General features: G+C 41.2%; 1 protein-coding gene across 9 annotated transcripts in view; it reads left to right on the top strand.

Moving 5' to 3' along the window:
- TGFBR3 (transforming growth factor beta receptor 3) overlaps positions 1-16,002 on the top strand; it is a 201,444-nt gene extending 185,442 nt beyond the window's left edge. For all 9 annotated transcript variants that reach the window (XM_007176334.2, XM_028164997.2, XM_007176331.2 and 6 more), the window contains 2 exons: positions 1,649-1,756; positions 12,564-16,002. In XM_007176334.2, the coding sequence (XP_007176396.2) occupies positions 1,649-1,756; positions 12,564-12,682 (227 nt within the window). In that variant the 3' untranslated portion in view covers positions 12,683-16,002. The remainder of the gene's footprint in view (positions 1-1,648; positions 1,757-12,563) is intronic.
- The last annotated feature ends 1,117 nt before the right edge of the window (positions 16,003-17,119 follow it).

The following is a 17,119-nucleotide window of genomic DNA, read 5'->3' as shown; positions in this document are numbered from 1 at the left end:
CCATAACATACACGTAAAAATCAGTCTGGAGAGTTCCTTTATGCTAAGTACTTTATAAACCATTCTATTAAGTGTATTATTTTAACAATATCATGGAACAGTATCATGAACCCAGAAAGAGATGCATATGGACACGTTCTCTGGTACTCACCTCGTCTGATTCTCATAAATGACATCTTCGTCTTTAGAATTTTCGAATATTTTCATTAAAAACTTTTACTCATGCCCCACTTCTGCATCTGTAGGCATGAAAAGACAAGTCATCTTTTAATATCTGTCCTACAGACTAAATGGCGGCTTGGTTTGTCTTAACCTCCATAGCGTTCTTCCCACTTCTTACTCCTCCTAGGGGATCCCCAGCCCCTTTGCAATCTCCTTTTGTTTACCCCCTGCCTTCAGCAGGTGAGGTAGTGCTGTCCCATTTTTTAGAAGTTAAATGAACACCATAGGGCACATGGCTAGAAGAGTAGGGACCAGGACTTGGGAATTTGGATCCTTCAGAATCTTCTCTACCACATTATACTTTTCCTGAGCCCTTTCAAGTGCTGGGGCTGCTCAAGGGTCACATTTGTCTACACCTGTATCTTCTACACTGAAGTTGTTGAATTTACATAGAGATCAGCTGGAGTCACTTCTGACTGGAGAGGAGCATAGAAACAGTATTGAAATAATGGGGAGATCCTGTACCTTCAATTTATAGTAAAAAAAAAAAAAAGAGAGACTTTAGAAATTTTCTTCCACCAAAAACCTCTCTCCCTTGGAAACTGATTTTTACTTTTTATAAGTGATTCAAAGAAGGTAGTTCTCTTAAATGAAAGGAAATGTTCTATTTCTGTGGCCTGGAGTTAATTTCAAATATAAAAATCTTTGCCAAATGGAGGAACAATTGGTTCTATTTATATGTTTTGCTGACCATAAAATTGACATCACTCCCCACTGAGGAGTATTTCCGTTCACCTCATAGAAAGATCATGGTTGGAAAAGTGTTAAAAAGTAGGTTGTGTTAAATGACACAATAGGTAATTGTTGAGATGGAGGGTTTAATGTGAGGAGGTCAGTGAAATTTTATAATCCATAGGAATAATTTATCCTTATTATATGTTTTCTCCTTCTCACCACCTTTCTTCCTGTTATCTTTCATACTTTTATATGTTCATGAAGGTATGTTTGTAAAGTGTTTGGAGTGTGTCTTTTATGTAGTGTCTTGTTGTTTTTTGTGTAGTGTCTCAGTGTTCAGTGAATAAGAAGCCGTGAGTCAGATTTTGATAGAAGTTCACCTTATTTTCCCAAGCATCTTAACCTTTGACTTTTCAAGCCACTTTACCATTCAAATAGTAGGTCCTCAGATTGAGACAATGAACCATAGACCTAAGGTTTTACAGAGTTGACAAATTTGATTTTTTTAGTAAGTTTGTTGCTCAAAATAAATTGCAAACTGAGGGTATCTTGGAAATCCGAAAATTTCATTTTTCTCTTGAGAAAATATTTGCAAGTTACACATACAGTGCATTTTGTTGGAATCCACTTTTTATCCTCAGATTTTATTAGCTGGTGCTCAGCCTTTCTGACAATACTTGTGAAACAATATAAAATTGCAGCATGTGATGCAGAGTCACTCAAAGTATGCATTGGTTTCTCTTCATTATAGCGATATTCCATGGTCTGGACACCCTAACCGTGATGGGCATTGCGTTCGCAGCATTTGTGATTGGAGCACTGCTGACAGGGGCCTTATGGTACATCTATTCTCACACAGGTTAGTGTGACTGTTGCATATCAGTTGGTGCACATTCCATGTGCCTGGCACACTATAGACACTCAGTGTTTCATTGCATGGATGAATGGATGAAATAATGAATGAAAGAGAGAGAAAGTTCATTCCCACCATTTTCACATTTACATATTTGGCATGAATTGGGTTTTGCAAAAATATAATTTGCTTTAAGCAAATCTCTAAATTCCTTTTAGAAAAGGAATGTTTAAACTATTTATGTTAATTACATTTGCGATGTTGCTGAAGTTTAGCTGCTAATAAAGCTATTCTGTGGTTAGGGTTTAATTAAAGAAAGATAATGCAGGCAAACTGGAAACATAAAACATTCCCCCAAAGCTAAAAACTTCAGAATAAACATATAAATGGGCAGGAAGTAAAAAAGGAAGCCAAGGTGCTGAGCAATGTCCACCAGAGGCCCTAATCAACGGCATAAACCAGAATTTCTCGACCTTTTTTAAATGCATACCATGTCTTCTTTGATAAACATAGAATTCTCATGTCTTGCTTGAAAATTATTTAAATTTTCAAAATATATTTTCGTGAATTGTAAACAGATAAAAATGGTGAAACAAAGCAGTTTGTTTTCAAGTTATGCTCTTCCACCCCTAAACATTCTCATGTGCCTTTCTTCCTGCCCCTTACCCCCAGTCCCAGGGTTGAAACATTCTGGCCTGAACAGAGAACCTGTTCTGACTCCAAGACAGAATGCAGGCCAGGCTCGGAGAGTCTGTCATGCAAGGGGAAGGAACAAATGGACTGCCCTTCTATTGCTTCTTTCTTAGGTTCCTTGCAAATATGGAAAGGAAAGACATGCATTTTGAGGCGTGTCTAGGAAGCTAGTTGGTACTGTCTGTTCTTGGATGCTTGTTTACACTGTGAAGCTAGGTAAGCTGCTGGATTGATCATTCAGGTGAGACAGGCACAGACTTTCTGTTTAGAATTTCATTAATTCTCCATTGAACCAACACATGCCACGATCTTTGGCCTTACCTTGGGCCATCCAACTAGCCAGGCTGAAACGATGACTGCTTTATAGGGAAGAGAAGCACGGAAGGGCGTTTTGAGAAGTCATATCTTAATCTTCATCAGAATCTTCCCTTCAAATACTGCATTCTCTGACTGACTTACTTTAAATTATGGCAGAAGGAGAAGAATGAACCCTATGGTGCCTAGCGTGGGAAAGTCACACAGTCCAAAACAAAAGTTTAGGAGTTTAATAGTAGGCTTTGAGTCCACAGATTCCTCATCAGCAACCTTTGAGTGAAGCCAGTTACCCCTAGACAGCACATGTTTGAACTGTGAGGGTTCACTTATACGTGGATATTTTTCAATAATAAGTACTACAGCACTACACGGTCCGCGGTTGGTTGAATCCATGGATGCAGAAGAACTGCGGATGCGGAGGGCTGACTATAAGTTACATGCAGATTAACCTCCGCGTGGTTCAAGGGTCAAGAGTATATTTCATGAGAGAGAAAGGAAATAAGTCTCTTAAGTGTAAGGCTCTGAGGATATATGAACACCTGTGAATCAGTTTAGGAATGTTCTTCTTCATGAGCAGCGTATACAAGCGCTGGAAGGCACAGCGTTTAGAAGAGGAGCATCTTAGAGTTAATAATTTTGTCACAGGAGTACTAACACATTCACATCTCAGACTGACAGTTCTTTGCAACTTTCCCCAATCTCCTGCATGGCTGTAAGGTTCTAGGGCTGTTGGGCAGCTTATGCCGTATATATTAGGAATGAACTTGAAAGTACGCCGAGAAGACTCTGTAGCCCTGAGAATTTCTACGGGGTAGTCACCCACAGACGCTTACCACGTACCTGCTGAGCCATGACTGGCCTTGGTCATAGAGCTACACCCCCAAACCCCGAAAGCTAATCTCGGGCCAGTAGGGCCAGGAAGCCAGGTGAAGGCAGAAGAGGGCAACCAGATGGCACTCACTATGGGAACAGATCCCACTGAACTCCCTCTAATAATCCCAGACTCTTGTCCATGGCCACGCTTACAAACCCGGGAAAAAGCAAAGCCTGGTTCCGTGGCACGTATTGCTGCTTGTTAAATTCTAAGGTGTGTTGTTACTGTTCCCTTCTCCCCCAAACCAGAGACTTAAGGAGGAGTTTATAAGTTTTGTTCATGTAGAAGTAGATTTGTAAGTAGATTAAAAAACAAAAACACAAAGGCCTTCCTGTGATGATTTCCAGCAAAATAAATTATGCTGATTTGGAAGCTGAAAGGTTTATAGACACTGTCATTTGGGCTCTAAACCTGTTAGCATCACATATGATACAGCTTCAAATGACTTTTAAAAAATTAATTAATTAATTAATTTAGGCTGTGCCAGGTCTTAGTTGCAGCATGTGGGATCTTTTTAGCTAAAAAGACTCCCAACTTCGAGTTGTGGATGTCCTGTGTCCTTTTTAGCATGTGGACTCCCAGCTGTGGCACGCATGCGGGATCCAGCTCCCTGACCAGGGATCGAACCCGGGCCCCCTGCACTGGGAGCGCGGAGTCTTACCCACTGGACCACCAGGGGAGTCCCCAAATGACTTTTTATTAAAAGCTATAGCCTATGGTTCATTTTAAAGACTGCTCATAAGGAATACCAGCGTCATGCAAGCAAGAAAAATGCTCACTTTAGGACCAAATGGTAGTTTCCTATCTAGAACCCCCTCAGTTTCTTACCTGGGTCAGCTAGCAGCAAGTTTAGATAAAAAGAGAAGATCATAATGCAGTGGCCAATGGTAAGAGGTGTCTATACAAACACTGACTCAGTCCATTCAGTTTCCACAATAATCTAAGCTGTGGAACTCAGACCTTATATGGTATATTTGGGGGTTCAGGCAGCATCTGCCTCTATGGCTAAAACGATCCTTAATTTAGACAACTTCCTGTTGTGCTGTCCATTCCATCTGCAGCACAGAGTGCAGAACCAAGTCACAGGTTTCAATTGTGGAGATCTACTTACACACCTGGAATGTGTGTTAGTCCAAAAAAGCTGGGTCCCTGCTTTATCATATGACAACTCTGGGCACAATAAGGGATACTTCCTTAGGGCTATATTCACTCTGTTTGGAAAACTCCATTTCTAATATTTACGTTCTCCACTAAGATGGTGCAGAGTGGAGGGGCAGTCAGGGTGGAAATGGTGCTGGAATGGAGCCATAGAATCTTCATACTCCTGGGAGCCTAGCTAGGTCATGGTCCCTCACCTGACTCACGAAGGTCCCAAAAGTCATGTGCAATATTATATCTATTAATTTTTTGAGGAGAGGAGCAAAAGCATTTATTTTTAATTTTTAGTAAAACTTTTAAGCTTTATCACAACATGCACATAGTTGAAAGGCTGAAATAGTTCTGTAAGACTTGTTATGAAAAACATGAGTCCCCTACTGCCCCACTCCCTTTTCTGTCTCTTCAGAGCACCATTTTTGACTCTTAGCTGATTCTCTTGGACATCAATCCATATCTCTAAATAACATGAATATATTGCCACTTCTTGACAAAAATTTTAGGTCTTTTCTGTTGACCTCTTACTATGGAAAATGAAAATTTAGTTCTCTTTCAGCCCTGTGTCCCAATTATATATTCATGCCCTTTTTGTCCCCCTTGTCCCCACCATCCTCCAAATAGAATTACACTGACATTTTGGTTAGGTCAGAATTAATGTTTGCATTATTATGACAGCCTAAATACTAACCACACTTTAGCCATGTAGTATAATAGTGTTGCTTCTCCTGCATGACTTCTAATTTTCCCTAGAATTAATAATTGTCTCTCTCTCCACCCCCACATTACCTTGGTTTTATATATAATTATCACTAATTCATCAGTTGACTCTCTGCCAATTGTCTCAATCTCCTCTTAACACTTACACATTCAGACATCAGATATTCTACTGATTCATTTTCCTCAGTACTTTCGAGTTGTGGATGTCCTGTGTCATGGATCCTGTCTTCCCCCTTCTTGGTTTAAAGGGAACATAAGAGGTAAATGTTTTTTGCACCATGCATGTCTGCAAATATCCTCATTTTATACAAACCCTTGGTAGATAGTTTGGCAAGGTATAGAATTCTAGGTTACAACTAGTTTTTCTTCAGAATTTTGAAAGCACTCCTCATTGAGTTTTACCTCTGAAGATTGCTTTTGGGAAATGCAAAGCCATTCAGATTCCTGAGCTGTTTTTTCTCTCTGGAAGAAATTTCACAATAATAGTGCTTGATTTAGGTATATTTTCATTCATTATGCTGGGCATTAATTGAGCCCTTTCAGTCTAGAAACTATGTCCTTCATTGTTGAGATTTTTTAGAATTATTTATTTTTTCTTGCCCCTGTTTTTTTTGTTCTCTCATTCTAGAAATAATTTTATTTGAAAGTTGAACTTCTTGAATCGTCCTCTAATTTTCCTTTTCTGTTTTCCATCTTCTTCCTTTCTTTATTTTCTAGGAGATTTCTTCATCTTTATCTTTCGGTTTCTTATTGCATTTTTAATACTGCCTTCATATTTGTTAATTCCAAGAAGTATTTCCTATGAATTAAAAAAAATATATCCTACTCTTACGGGTGCAATGTCTTATCTCTCTGAGAATATTAATATAGAGTTATTTAAGAATAGGGAAGTTCTGAGCTTGTGGGTAGAACATACTGATTTTGAACTTCCCTTAGGGTGATCTGGCTAGGCCTTTTACTGAGGAACTCCTGGTATCTCATCTTTGGATCTTTCCTCTTGAGCTTATCAGGTTTTCAATGAAACAGGTTTTCCTGTTTCCTTCCTGGAGGTTGTAGTTCTGGCTGTCAGCATTCTGGGGGTCACAACATTCAACATGTAGACATTAATTTAATTCTCCTCTGTAATTGTGGTTCTCTACCCTCAGTTGTGCTGGTGTTGGTCATTCCCGGAACCCTAGTTTCATCCTCTTTAGAGAGTAAACTTCCTGTCTTCCTCCCAGATGAGGAAGGGCAGGGTCCCAGCACCATGGAGTAAAGAAGGGGATTTAGAGAAATGTTATTGCTTCTCAAACAGAAGTTTAGCCAACCCAACTTCTTACAGCCCTATGTTCACCCTCTTGCCTAGGGGTACCTGATGCCACCATTTCCTGAGTTTTTGAGGAGTTCTGTGTTACAACTTGGCTGTTTATCAGCTTTTCCTACTGGTGGCTTAGTTTCCACCTAAGCCTTGACTTGAATCTGCTAAGTCAGTTACTACTCACCCATTTCCTCATTAGCTTCCAATATTTTATTGCTATTGTCTCCACTCCTGTTTTCTTTCTTCTTCTTGTAGGTTTTCTTTCTTCTTATAGGTTTATGCCTTTTAAAAATCTGTAAATTGTCATTTTGGTAAGATTTTCCTCTAAGCCTATGACTTGCAGTTTTGTACCAATTAATATCTTGATTCTTGATATTTGAATTTCATAAGCTCCCTCCTGTGAGAAGAGTAAACTAGACTACCTTTAGTTTAGGGAAGTTTTCAATCTCTTTTCATCAGTTTCAAAAATTATCCCTCCCCATTCTCCAAGAAAAAAGACCTACCTTTTGCGGGCAAAACTGTAGGAGGGGGTGGGTTAGGTGTTGTTACAATTTTTCTTTACTTTAACTTGCCTTTGTGGTCCCTGAACAGGATGCACTCAAAGTCTGATGATAATAAGAAGAGGCAGAAGAGAAAGACGAGGGGAAAAGTGGGAGGGAGGCCACCTTCTATGTGTATCTGTACCACCTTAGGTGTGGGCTATTGTCAGAAATTGGACTTGAAGCACTAGTTTGTTCAACTGCTAATCTTGTTACCTGAGCCAAGAATATGAACCATGTTTCTCTTTAGTAAACATAGAGATGATCTGTACTTCACAGGGTTATGAAGGTGAGAGTATTTAAACAAGAAATGCAAGTGAAAAGTTTTCTGAACTCCAAAGTCCTCCAAAAAATGTAAGGTTGCTCATATGTGCAGGCAGAAAAAAATCTAAGTGTGGAAGGAACACTGTGTTTCACAGAACAAAGTAAAATGCTGAGATGTTGAATTAGGTGTGCCTGTCCCAATCCCTCAGGCTTCTGTTCAACAATCCTGAGTTGAACACACTGTATGTTCTTAAAGCAGAAGTCAAGCACATACCCAGGTCCACCTGAGTCAGGTAATTAGGATGCTCCTTTTAATTAGGAGCATCTCTGGAGGCTTCAAATGCTTTCAGACATCTGAAGTCTCTCCAAGCTCCCCAGTTTAGTCCAGGTGAAGAAAGAAACAGCAAGAAGATCAGCTAAAGTGTGACTAAAGTAGGAGACAAGAGACTAACTCCCAGGGATCAGAAAGATGCAGGTGGGACAGATGGGAACCCTGGTATGCCTGGAGAGAGGGCAGGATCCACTCTTTTCACCCAAGTGCTCAGGTTAAGTTAAAGTAAGATGCCTACAGAAAACCAAAGTGCAGGTGCGAACAGGTTGGCCATATTGCGGGCATATAGAAAGAAAGTGGGAGGCAGAACATTTTGAAAGATTTTACTTCCTGCCTTGGAACCTTTCTCCATAACTTACAACAACATCGAATTCACCCCTCCTGCAGAGTTTTGCCTACAACAGCAAAGTCCTTTCGCTTGAAAAGTGAGGAGGGACAATTTTTGAAAATGATGAATAGTGATTGAAAGCTTCTCTAAACTAAAGGTGGTCTAGTTCACTCTCCTTATTGGAGTGAGCTTGTGAAATAATTATAATTAGGATATCAAGAGACAATAATTGGTACAAAATTGCAACCAGCACATAGGCCTAGAGGAAAATATCTTTGTTTTCTCTGCAGCATCAAGTAATATTAGGTCTAAGTCACCCCCAGGCATATGGTTTTCAATCCAATGCTTAAATATCTCTCAAGAAAGAAATTCCATAAATTCCCGCTATAACTAGCCAATCCTCATAATCAGCAAGTTCCCTGCTATGTGACCTAAATCTCTGTCACTGCCATTTAAACTCATTTCCTCATGTACTGCCCTCCAGGGAGCAGTACACCTGTCTGCTCCTCTTTGTAATAATCCTCTGTGGGCAATATTTGCAAACTGTCTGCTTTGGGCTAAATAACTGAGATTCCTCTCACCTTTCTTTAAAATTCTTCTGTTGTTGTTTCCCCATAGAGCTTCTCCATGTTATTCACATCTTTAGATTAAGTTTCTTCCCCAGGACCTGCCATGGTGAAAGATTTAAGAGATAAGAATCCAGTTGTAAAGTAGACTGCCAAAGAGGTGGCAGGAAATCGGATCTGGACAGCTCCACGCCAAGCTAAAGAAAGGAAATAGGTTATCCCTTAAAATATGTGGGGGTTTTTTTGTTTTTTTGTTTTTCTTAAAAGCATCTCTGGCAATATTTAAGCTCAGCCACAGGCTAATAGGTGAGCCGGGTGGAGTGGAAGGCAGCCATGCTCACCATTATACCACCAACTCACACTGAGCCGGGTGGAATGAATCCTTGTCCTAACACACCTTCCTCCTGAGTATCCCGTGTGCCAGATGCCTCTTTCCCCTACTCACTCTCCTTCCCAAATAGCTCTTCCTCGGTGGTTTGAGATTTTAGGAGCAAAGCATGAAGACTGAACACATTTCTTCTGACGGCCAAGCTTGATATTTATGAGCAGGGAGCCTGCCTTGAACCTGCATTCTCTAAGTGCGCCTGCTCTGCGTAGCCCTGCGGTCCTCCCTGACCATCCATCTTCTCCAAAAGTAGGCCGGTTGTATTTGTCACCCAAGGGATATTTTAGAGAAACTCAGTGCTCCAAGAAATCAGAGGTCACTGTGATAGAGAGCAGAAAACCAAAGAACCCATCTTAGAAAACCTAAGGGACTCTGTTGGCTTTTTAAGCAGAAACATCTGCACATTAAACTTTCTTTCTCATGGTGAATTTTTCTGTAGTGCCACTTGCATCTGACAATGAGAAAACTTTTCTTGATTTCTCCAAAGGTAAAAGTTTTTCCAAAGGTAAAAGTTTTTAACAACTTGGTTATACTGAGAAATCGCACATCTTACATGTGAAAAAAGACACAGAGCTAGAAGGGATAGTCTAAAGAAGCTATTTTCAACATTTCCAAGCAGATTCTCAAACAAAGGTACTCCTTGGCACACTGTTTTCTCAAAGCCAGCAGATTATTAGGTTAAGTTGACTTGTCCACCCTGGTGAAATGTATCCTGTAGTCTTGAGTATAGGGGACTTCTTTGTTTTGTTTTGCTTGGGGTTTCATTTTGGATGGTGTTTTGTATTAGCAGCGCAAGAGTTTCCAAAACTCTGGAAGTTGAAAGACCTTTTTAATGGGCAATGATTAAAATAAACTGACATGGCAACAAATTATATTTGGCAAATAGACATCGGAAAGCAAATATTCAGACTTCCTGGGAAGGGAGTAGTACTGGCACTTTTCCTGAATGTGAATAATCAAGCACATGTCACATTTGGGATGAGACAAACCTGTTCACTGTCGATAGAACAGCCAAAGCCATCTTGCTTTAGTTGCTATCAGGCTGAACAAACGAAACCCAGGTAAGCCAAAACGGGGAGGTGGGGTATTGACTTACCTCCTGCTTTTCTGACGGATCCTTTATTGAAATGGGGAAAAGATATTTTTTAAATGTGCTTCACATACAGCCACTTTAGTCCTGCTAATTGATAACCTGAGAATCCAGCTGGGTATGTTTCAACATGTGAGTTGTAAGGGGGCTGAATTTTTAAACTATATCACGAGTTGTTCTAGTCTCTGGAGGTTTTGGGGTTTTTTGGGGGTGGGAGGGGGTAGACATAATTCAGAATAGCTAACAGATTTAATTTCCTTTTAGAAATAAAGTTCCCACTCTGGGGAAAGTGGATATCTGGCAGAAAGTCACTATCATTGAGGCAAACTTCCCCACCTTTAACTAAATGCACACATGAAGGGTAGAGGGTAATGCTGGAAAGGGTCCAAAATATAGATTGCCAAAAAAAGAAGAGTGAAAATACATTGTTTCTCTGCCTCTGAGGAATACTGACCTGCTCTCCCCTCTCCATCCCACCAATCCCAGAAGAATAGATAATCAGAGGAAATACAGCAAGGGCCAAATATGCAGCAAGCATATGAAGGCCCTGAGGTTGAGGCCAGAATGTGTGTTGTAGCTGTGTGGTTCATAAATGGGTGACAGGGAAAGCTGTAACCAGACCCAGAGGCATGAGATGCTTCTACATTTTGTACAACTGCCGTTTTGGCAGAGGCTTTTGAGGGGCCCCAAAAGGGGAATGGAAGTAACGGACTAAGTTCCTGTGCTTGGAGGGCAGAGCCTTTGCTGGTGTGTTTTGTTTTAAGGAAGAGGCCAGAGGGTTGCTTATCAACTGCGGAGTGCTGTGTATTTCAGCCTGACAGGAAAGAGGAGGCTCATTCATAAACAGACCTGGCCCTCCGGGGCTTCCCACATTGGAGCGGGGAGATCGCTGACCAGAAGTGTACGAAGTTGACGCTTTGACTTTTCGAAGAAAATGCAGTATTTGTCATCAGAGAGCCTTGATCACTTTTCCCTACCTAGAGCCATTGTTTGAGGGCTGCCCTGAGGCCAGTTTTGTTGAAGAAAAGACAGCTCTAGAGCCTTCTGCAGCGCTAAATGCAGACCATCTGTGTGACCCAAGGTTCCCCCCCTCCCCACAGCCCTGCGCACTTGACGTGAGGTATGGGCTTTGCTGAAATGCAGTGGGGTGTGTGATGAAAAGTGGGGTGCTTGATGTGTGAGGAGGTGACTCAGGCTGCACCCTGCAGTAAGCCTCCGAATGGAGGGGCTGTTGCCTGGCAACCACAGTCCCCTTGTGCAGCAGCTAAGCCCCTTCTTCAAAAGGTGTTTCTGGGAGCAGGCTCCTTCTATACCTGCATTTCTCAGGCGGGTCGTGTGCTCCGTGCACAGTGCTCTCTCTGCTGTAGCTAGGGCGAAACCTAGCCGTCACCACCCCTATTTTGACCAGGGGTATTCAGAAAAAGGCCTCCAAATTGCCAAGATTATCTTATTACAGTTTAAAGGTCTCACTCTCCGAACCCCACGATACCTTTATGAGAGGAGGTGTTTCCTGAATACAGGTGCTGGTCAGTTGGATCACACAGTACAGATGATGGTGGTCTTCAAAGGTTGCAGGCACTGAAATCCTGGGCGTTCGTCCTCAACTATCAGGGGTCTTTGCCCCTATTAACTGTCAGTCCGCTTGAAATCAGTTCTCTTTTCCCCATGCAAGAGGCTTTAAAAGCAAAATAAAATACCCACAAGCAGAACAGCCTTATGGTACAAGGCCTTCTGGTCTAGTTGCTTCTGCCCATGGATGAGAAGAACATCAGAGAAAATGGGCTTTTCATTGTTATACAGCAGAAATTAGGACACCATTGTAAAGCAATTATACTCCAAAAAAGATGTTTAAAAAATAACTAAATAGGGGTTTCCCTGGTGGCGCAGTGGTTGAGAGTCTGCCTGCCAATGCAGGGGACACGGGTTCGAGCCCTGGTCTGGGAAGATCCCACATGCCGCGGAGCAACTGGGCCCGCGAGCCACAATTACTGAGCCTGCGCGTCTGGAGCCTGTGCTCCGCAACAAGAGAGGCCGCGATAGTGAGAGGCCCGCGCACCGCGATGAAGAGTGGCCCCCACTTGCCGCAACTAGAGAAAGCCCTCGCACAGAAACGAAGACCCAACACAGCCATAAATAAATAAATAAATTAATTTAAAAAAAAAAAAACTAAGATAAAGCAAAAACTGAGTAAAAGGTCTTTTCAGAAGTGCACGTGTGTAACATGCATCTCTCCTCACCCCTTTTGTTCATTAACTGCAGGAGAGACTGCAGGAAGGCAGCAGGTCCCCACCTCCCCACCAGCCTCGGAAAACAGCAGCGCAGCGCACAGCATCGGCAGCACGCAGAGCACGCCCTGCTCCAGCAGCAGCACGGCCTAGCCTGCCCCGCCCACCGCCAAGGGCAGGACCGGGAGGGAGCCCACACCTGGGTCCAGATTCCAGACTCGGGAGGCTAGATCGTGGGTCCCTGGTAAAGAGCGTGAATTTCAATATAGCGATCACCTGTTGTGTTCACCCCCCACCCAGGACTAATGTAAATGTGACCCCTGGGCTTCTGTAACACACTAGATTCATGTGAGAAAGCTAAGGTGGTGGCCTTCTCCACCAGCCCCTCACAGGCTTGGGGGTTTTCAATGTGAAACACATGCCAGTTTTTAAAATGCTGCTTTGTCCAGGTAAGAACATCCGTAATTTGGAGCCCTACGTTTTACCCAGACGCAAAGAGTTGGTAAAAGGATAATAGTCAGATAGTAGAACCAGTGAGTAGATGTGGCCAAAGATTCTTTTATAACTGAACCAAGATGTAAAACAACAGAAAATGCTTCAAGACTTTCTCAGTGTGTTCCTCCATGTCTAATTTGCACCTTCTGGATGCACACTTCTCACCTTGCTGCCACACTTGTGGGGACTGCTGTGTCGGCTTGATGGGTGCTGCCCTCACGGACTGCATCCTGACACACCTCAAGGCAACATTCCTTTCTTGTGCCCTGGGCCAAAACCAGTGCTGATTTCCTTATCAGCTTCCTCCTTCTCCCCACATTCACACACCAACTGCAAAAATGTCTTAATGCAAATTTTGCATTTCTTTATAGGCATATAGAAATTGAAAATGGCCAAAATCTGGGACTGCAGATTTGTGCCCATTTATGACAATGTGTTCTATTACATTAATGTGTAAATGGGGGCAAAATTCAGTTGTAAAGTTGAGGAGGAATTTGCACAGTGATATATGTACCAGTACAAGTATATAATACGTCATTTGGCACATTCGTTTTTTTAGTTGAAGAAGAGAAAATTCATTCCCATTTTTAAAATGTCCTACACCTTCAGAGTTGGAACTTATTCTTAAATATATTTGAGAGAATTAGTGTTTCCATGCAAAACATGTCAACCTTTTCAATAAACCCTTTTGTAAACACCAAGCTCTTGTAAGATGCAAATGTATGGCAGATCCTTTTGGATTCCTGTTGGTTATCTGAACAGTGTCACCAGTTCTGCCAAGAAACTGATGAGATACGGAAAAAGACACTCATTTGGATTGCTTTAGTTCTCTTGCCTTAAATATACCCCCAAAACTCAAAAAGAATTTGAGGTGAATTTTATTAAAATGGAATAATATGATGCCACTTTGCAGCTAAAATAAGCTCAACTGATACCTCTATGTTAAAAAAAAGAATGCCAGAAGAAAATGTCCATGCCAAATCATTTACTACTGAAGGTAACTTCATTGCAAATAAATATTATTCTTTTTCCAGAATTCTCCCAAACAACTCAGAAGTCTACAAATAGAACAGGCTAGATTCTACCCCCAAACTATTCATAAGCAAATCTAACTGCTCTTAAAATAAGGAAGTTGTGCCTGGTTCTCTGTGAATGGAACCTTAAGTAGGAAATGTTGATGTCACCAGAGACCTGAGGGCAGTGTCTACAAGGCAAATAGGTGGAGACTGACAATCGTTAACCCATCATGGAGTCATGCTGTGATTGATTTGATAGTTATAGACATTCAATCAGGATGATTTTAATCAAAACAGATTGCGGGCTAAGATTTCCAGGCCATCTAGAGTGATAATTTTGTAGATTTTCACAGACAAATGAAGATAGGAGATTAGAAAAAATTTTGCCTTCAGTTAACTTTTTTTAACATAAAGGTATCAGAGTGGAGGACCTAGATTATGCTACCTGTGTTTGAAAATAATGCGCTTTGCCTAACCTTCAGCAGAATGTATTGTTTTAGCATATTCTATGTATAAAAAAGTTTAAAGATGTCTTCAAAGAAGACTAGAGTCTTTAAGTCACTTATAGCTATATTTTACTACAAAAATCTGTGTATAAAGATATATTTAAGTGTTTTAGATAAATTTAAGTTACTCCATATGAAATGTTTAATTTCAGTTACTGTGAATTCTTTTGATCAGTTCTTTGCTTTTTAAAAATCCCTATCCATCCTGTTAAAAAGATGATTAGCTATTAAGAGGTATTACAAGGTCCAATTCTTAGATGGACAGGGTTAAAACCTTTTGTAATATATTTAAATGTATATTTTTGAGAGAGATGCTACATTGCCGATGATTTTATAAATAATTTAAAATTAATTAACAAATTTATGGGTGCAAACCAAAAGATTTTAAAAGAAAGAGAAGAAGAAATCAACTTTTATTTGTTTGGGTCTTACTATCCAGAAGTATTATTCAGATCAAGAAATTCATGTTGATGAAACCCGATCCTGTGTTAATTGCAGAGTGAACATCATTAAGTATTTCTGAAATGTTTCTAAAAAGTGAACATTTTTTAAAAATTGTGTTTTCTCCCTAGCTTCCTGTTACAGCATTTCCAGTTGCTTCATACTTCACAGTTTTAATACAAAGTATAAGCTCTACTTTATAACACATCCTACAAGTTTCTTTAAAACTGTTTTTATATTCCAGTTAAATTCCTCTCTCTGCAAAGTCTTCTGTTACTTCTGCAGGTTACACCCTTCATTTGCAGAGGCCATTTTGTTTTGTTTATTTGATGCAAAAGCTATTGTTGAAATGCTCTAAACTCCAAGGCAGATTGTGTAATACCCTATAGCTTTTCACCGTGTGGTGTGTACCAGCCGTTGCTCTGTATTTGGAAAGTCAGATTCCTTCTGAGTAAGCTGTTTCTATAGCATTTTCTAAACAAAACAAAAGGTCTTTTCCTTGTCTGTAATGAGATTGTAAACCCGTTTCCTGTGTGTGTTCTGTTGTGGGCGTGCTTGGGAGTGTGTGAGGGGGTGTGCACCTGCGTGCCGGTCTTTTTGTACTGTAACTACCTCATGATTTGAGTGATGGTTGTACTGCTGATTGTGTTAACAGAGCACATTTTGTTGGGTGACTCGTGCGTGTGATTTTTTTTTCCTGTTTGTTTTCGCTGGGGGTTGTTCATGAAACTGACAGATGTTTTTCTGAAAAGGACTATTATCAGTTTCCAAATACAATACTTCTCTCTTCTGGTTTTTCCTGAATGAGCCTGATTTTGTTGCTGTTTTTCATCATCTATGAGGGTAAAAAGAGTACCCTGAAAATCCCTGTGGCCAGTTTGAGCACCCCTGTTGTACTCTTTTCTCTGTTCAGTATGTCGTCAATCTTGTGAACATGCTTAGATGTATAGTTTTGATAACCACAGTTTTAAGTCCTTTATCTGTGCATAATAAAAAGATATATATCAATTATTAATACGTGTCTTGTTTGGTCATCATTAAATTCTACCCTCAGGCTGATATAACCCTTGTTCATTGTGCCTTTCTCCTAAATTTATCATCCGCTATGACTGTGCTGATGAGGAGGAGGGAGGGGAAGGGCCAAGGCTCACAGAGCAGAGGTCGGGGGGTAGACAGACCGGAGGGGGCGTGCAGGAGCTGCTACTCTTCTCAGAAAAACATGGCAGGAGACCTGGAAGTGGGGGTCAGCCCTGGAATCCGCTCAGGGGCTTTCTGTCAATCTCCTAGAGGCACGGAATGAGAAATAATACGTATTTTGGACCTACTATTTCCAATCCCTCCAAACACCTCAGTGCTGCTTCTAGCATTCTCTATCAATACGCCATCACCATCTACCAGCTGCTCAAGCCAGAAACCTGGGAATCTCTCTGGACTCCTTTTTGGTTCCCACACCCCCAAATGAATAAATCCAGGTTTATTCTATCTTTCGAATATCTCTTTCTCCCAACCATGCACTTATTTCTTCTCCTCCTGCTGTTACACAGAATCCAAGGCCCGTTATCTCTTAAACTGAATCACTGCACAAGCCCACTTCCCAGCCTGCTCCCCTCCAACTCTCTGTCCACCACGCAGCCAAAGGAGTCCTGAACAGCCTCAAGTCTTTTGACCTCCCAGCTTAAAGCCTTTAAGTAATTCCTCTATTTGCCTGCAGAATAAAGTTCAGCCTCCTAAGCATGGTTCAAAGAGAATAATAATCTGCTTACTTTCCCAGCTACTTCTCTCACCTCTCCGGAACTCAAGTTCTATGTGGCATATCTCCCACCAGACACATTGATATTATGAAAAGAATAGCTTTCTTTTACTATCAGAGATGAAATTATAACATTGAATATGTGTTTACAAACTGCGCTCTCATATCCCTGCCTCTCCTCCCCTTTTGAGAATTAGTGAGCTAGATGGTTAGAAACAGACCCAAAAATGTATCAAGGCCAGTGGCCCATGCTCACACCTCACACAGGCAGGTGTCCACACAGCAAGAGCAGCGTGAGGGGCTTAAGCAGCATCTCACTCCAGCGAGGTTGGAGTCCTCGTTACAGACGAGTCCAGCCAATGTCCAGTACCCAGACTGTGCC

Source organism: Balaenoptera acutorostrata, chromosome 1 (assembly GCF_949987535.1).
Source record: "Balaenoptera acutorostrata chromosome 1, mBalAcu1.1, whole genome shotgun sequence".
Lineage (NCBI taxonomy): Eukaryota > Metazoa > Chordata > Mammalia > Artiodactyla > Balaenopteridae > Balaenoptera > Balaenoptera acutorostrata.
Note: the sequence above shows the minus strand (reverse complement) of the source record. Positions and strands in the feature narration are given on the sequence as shown.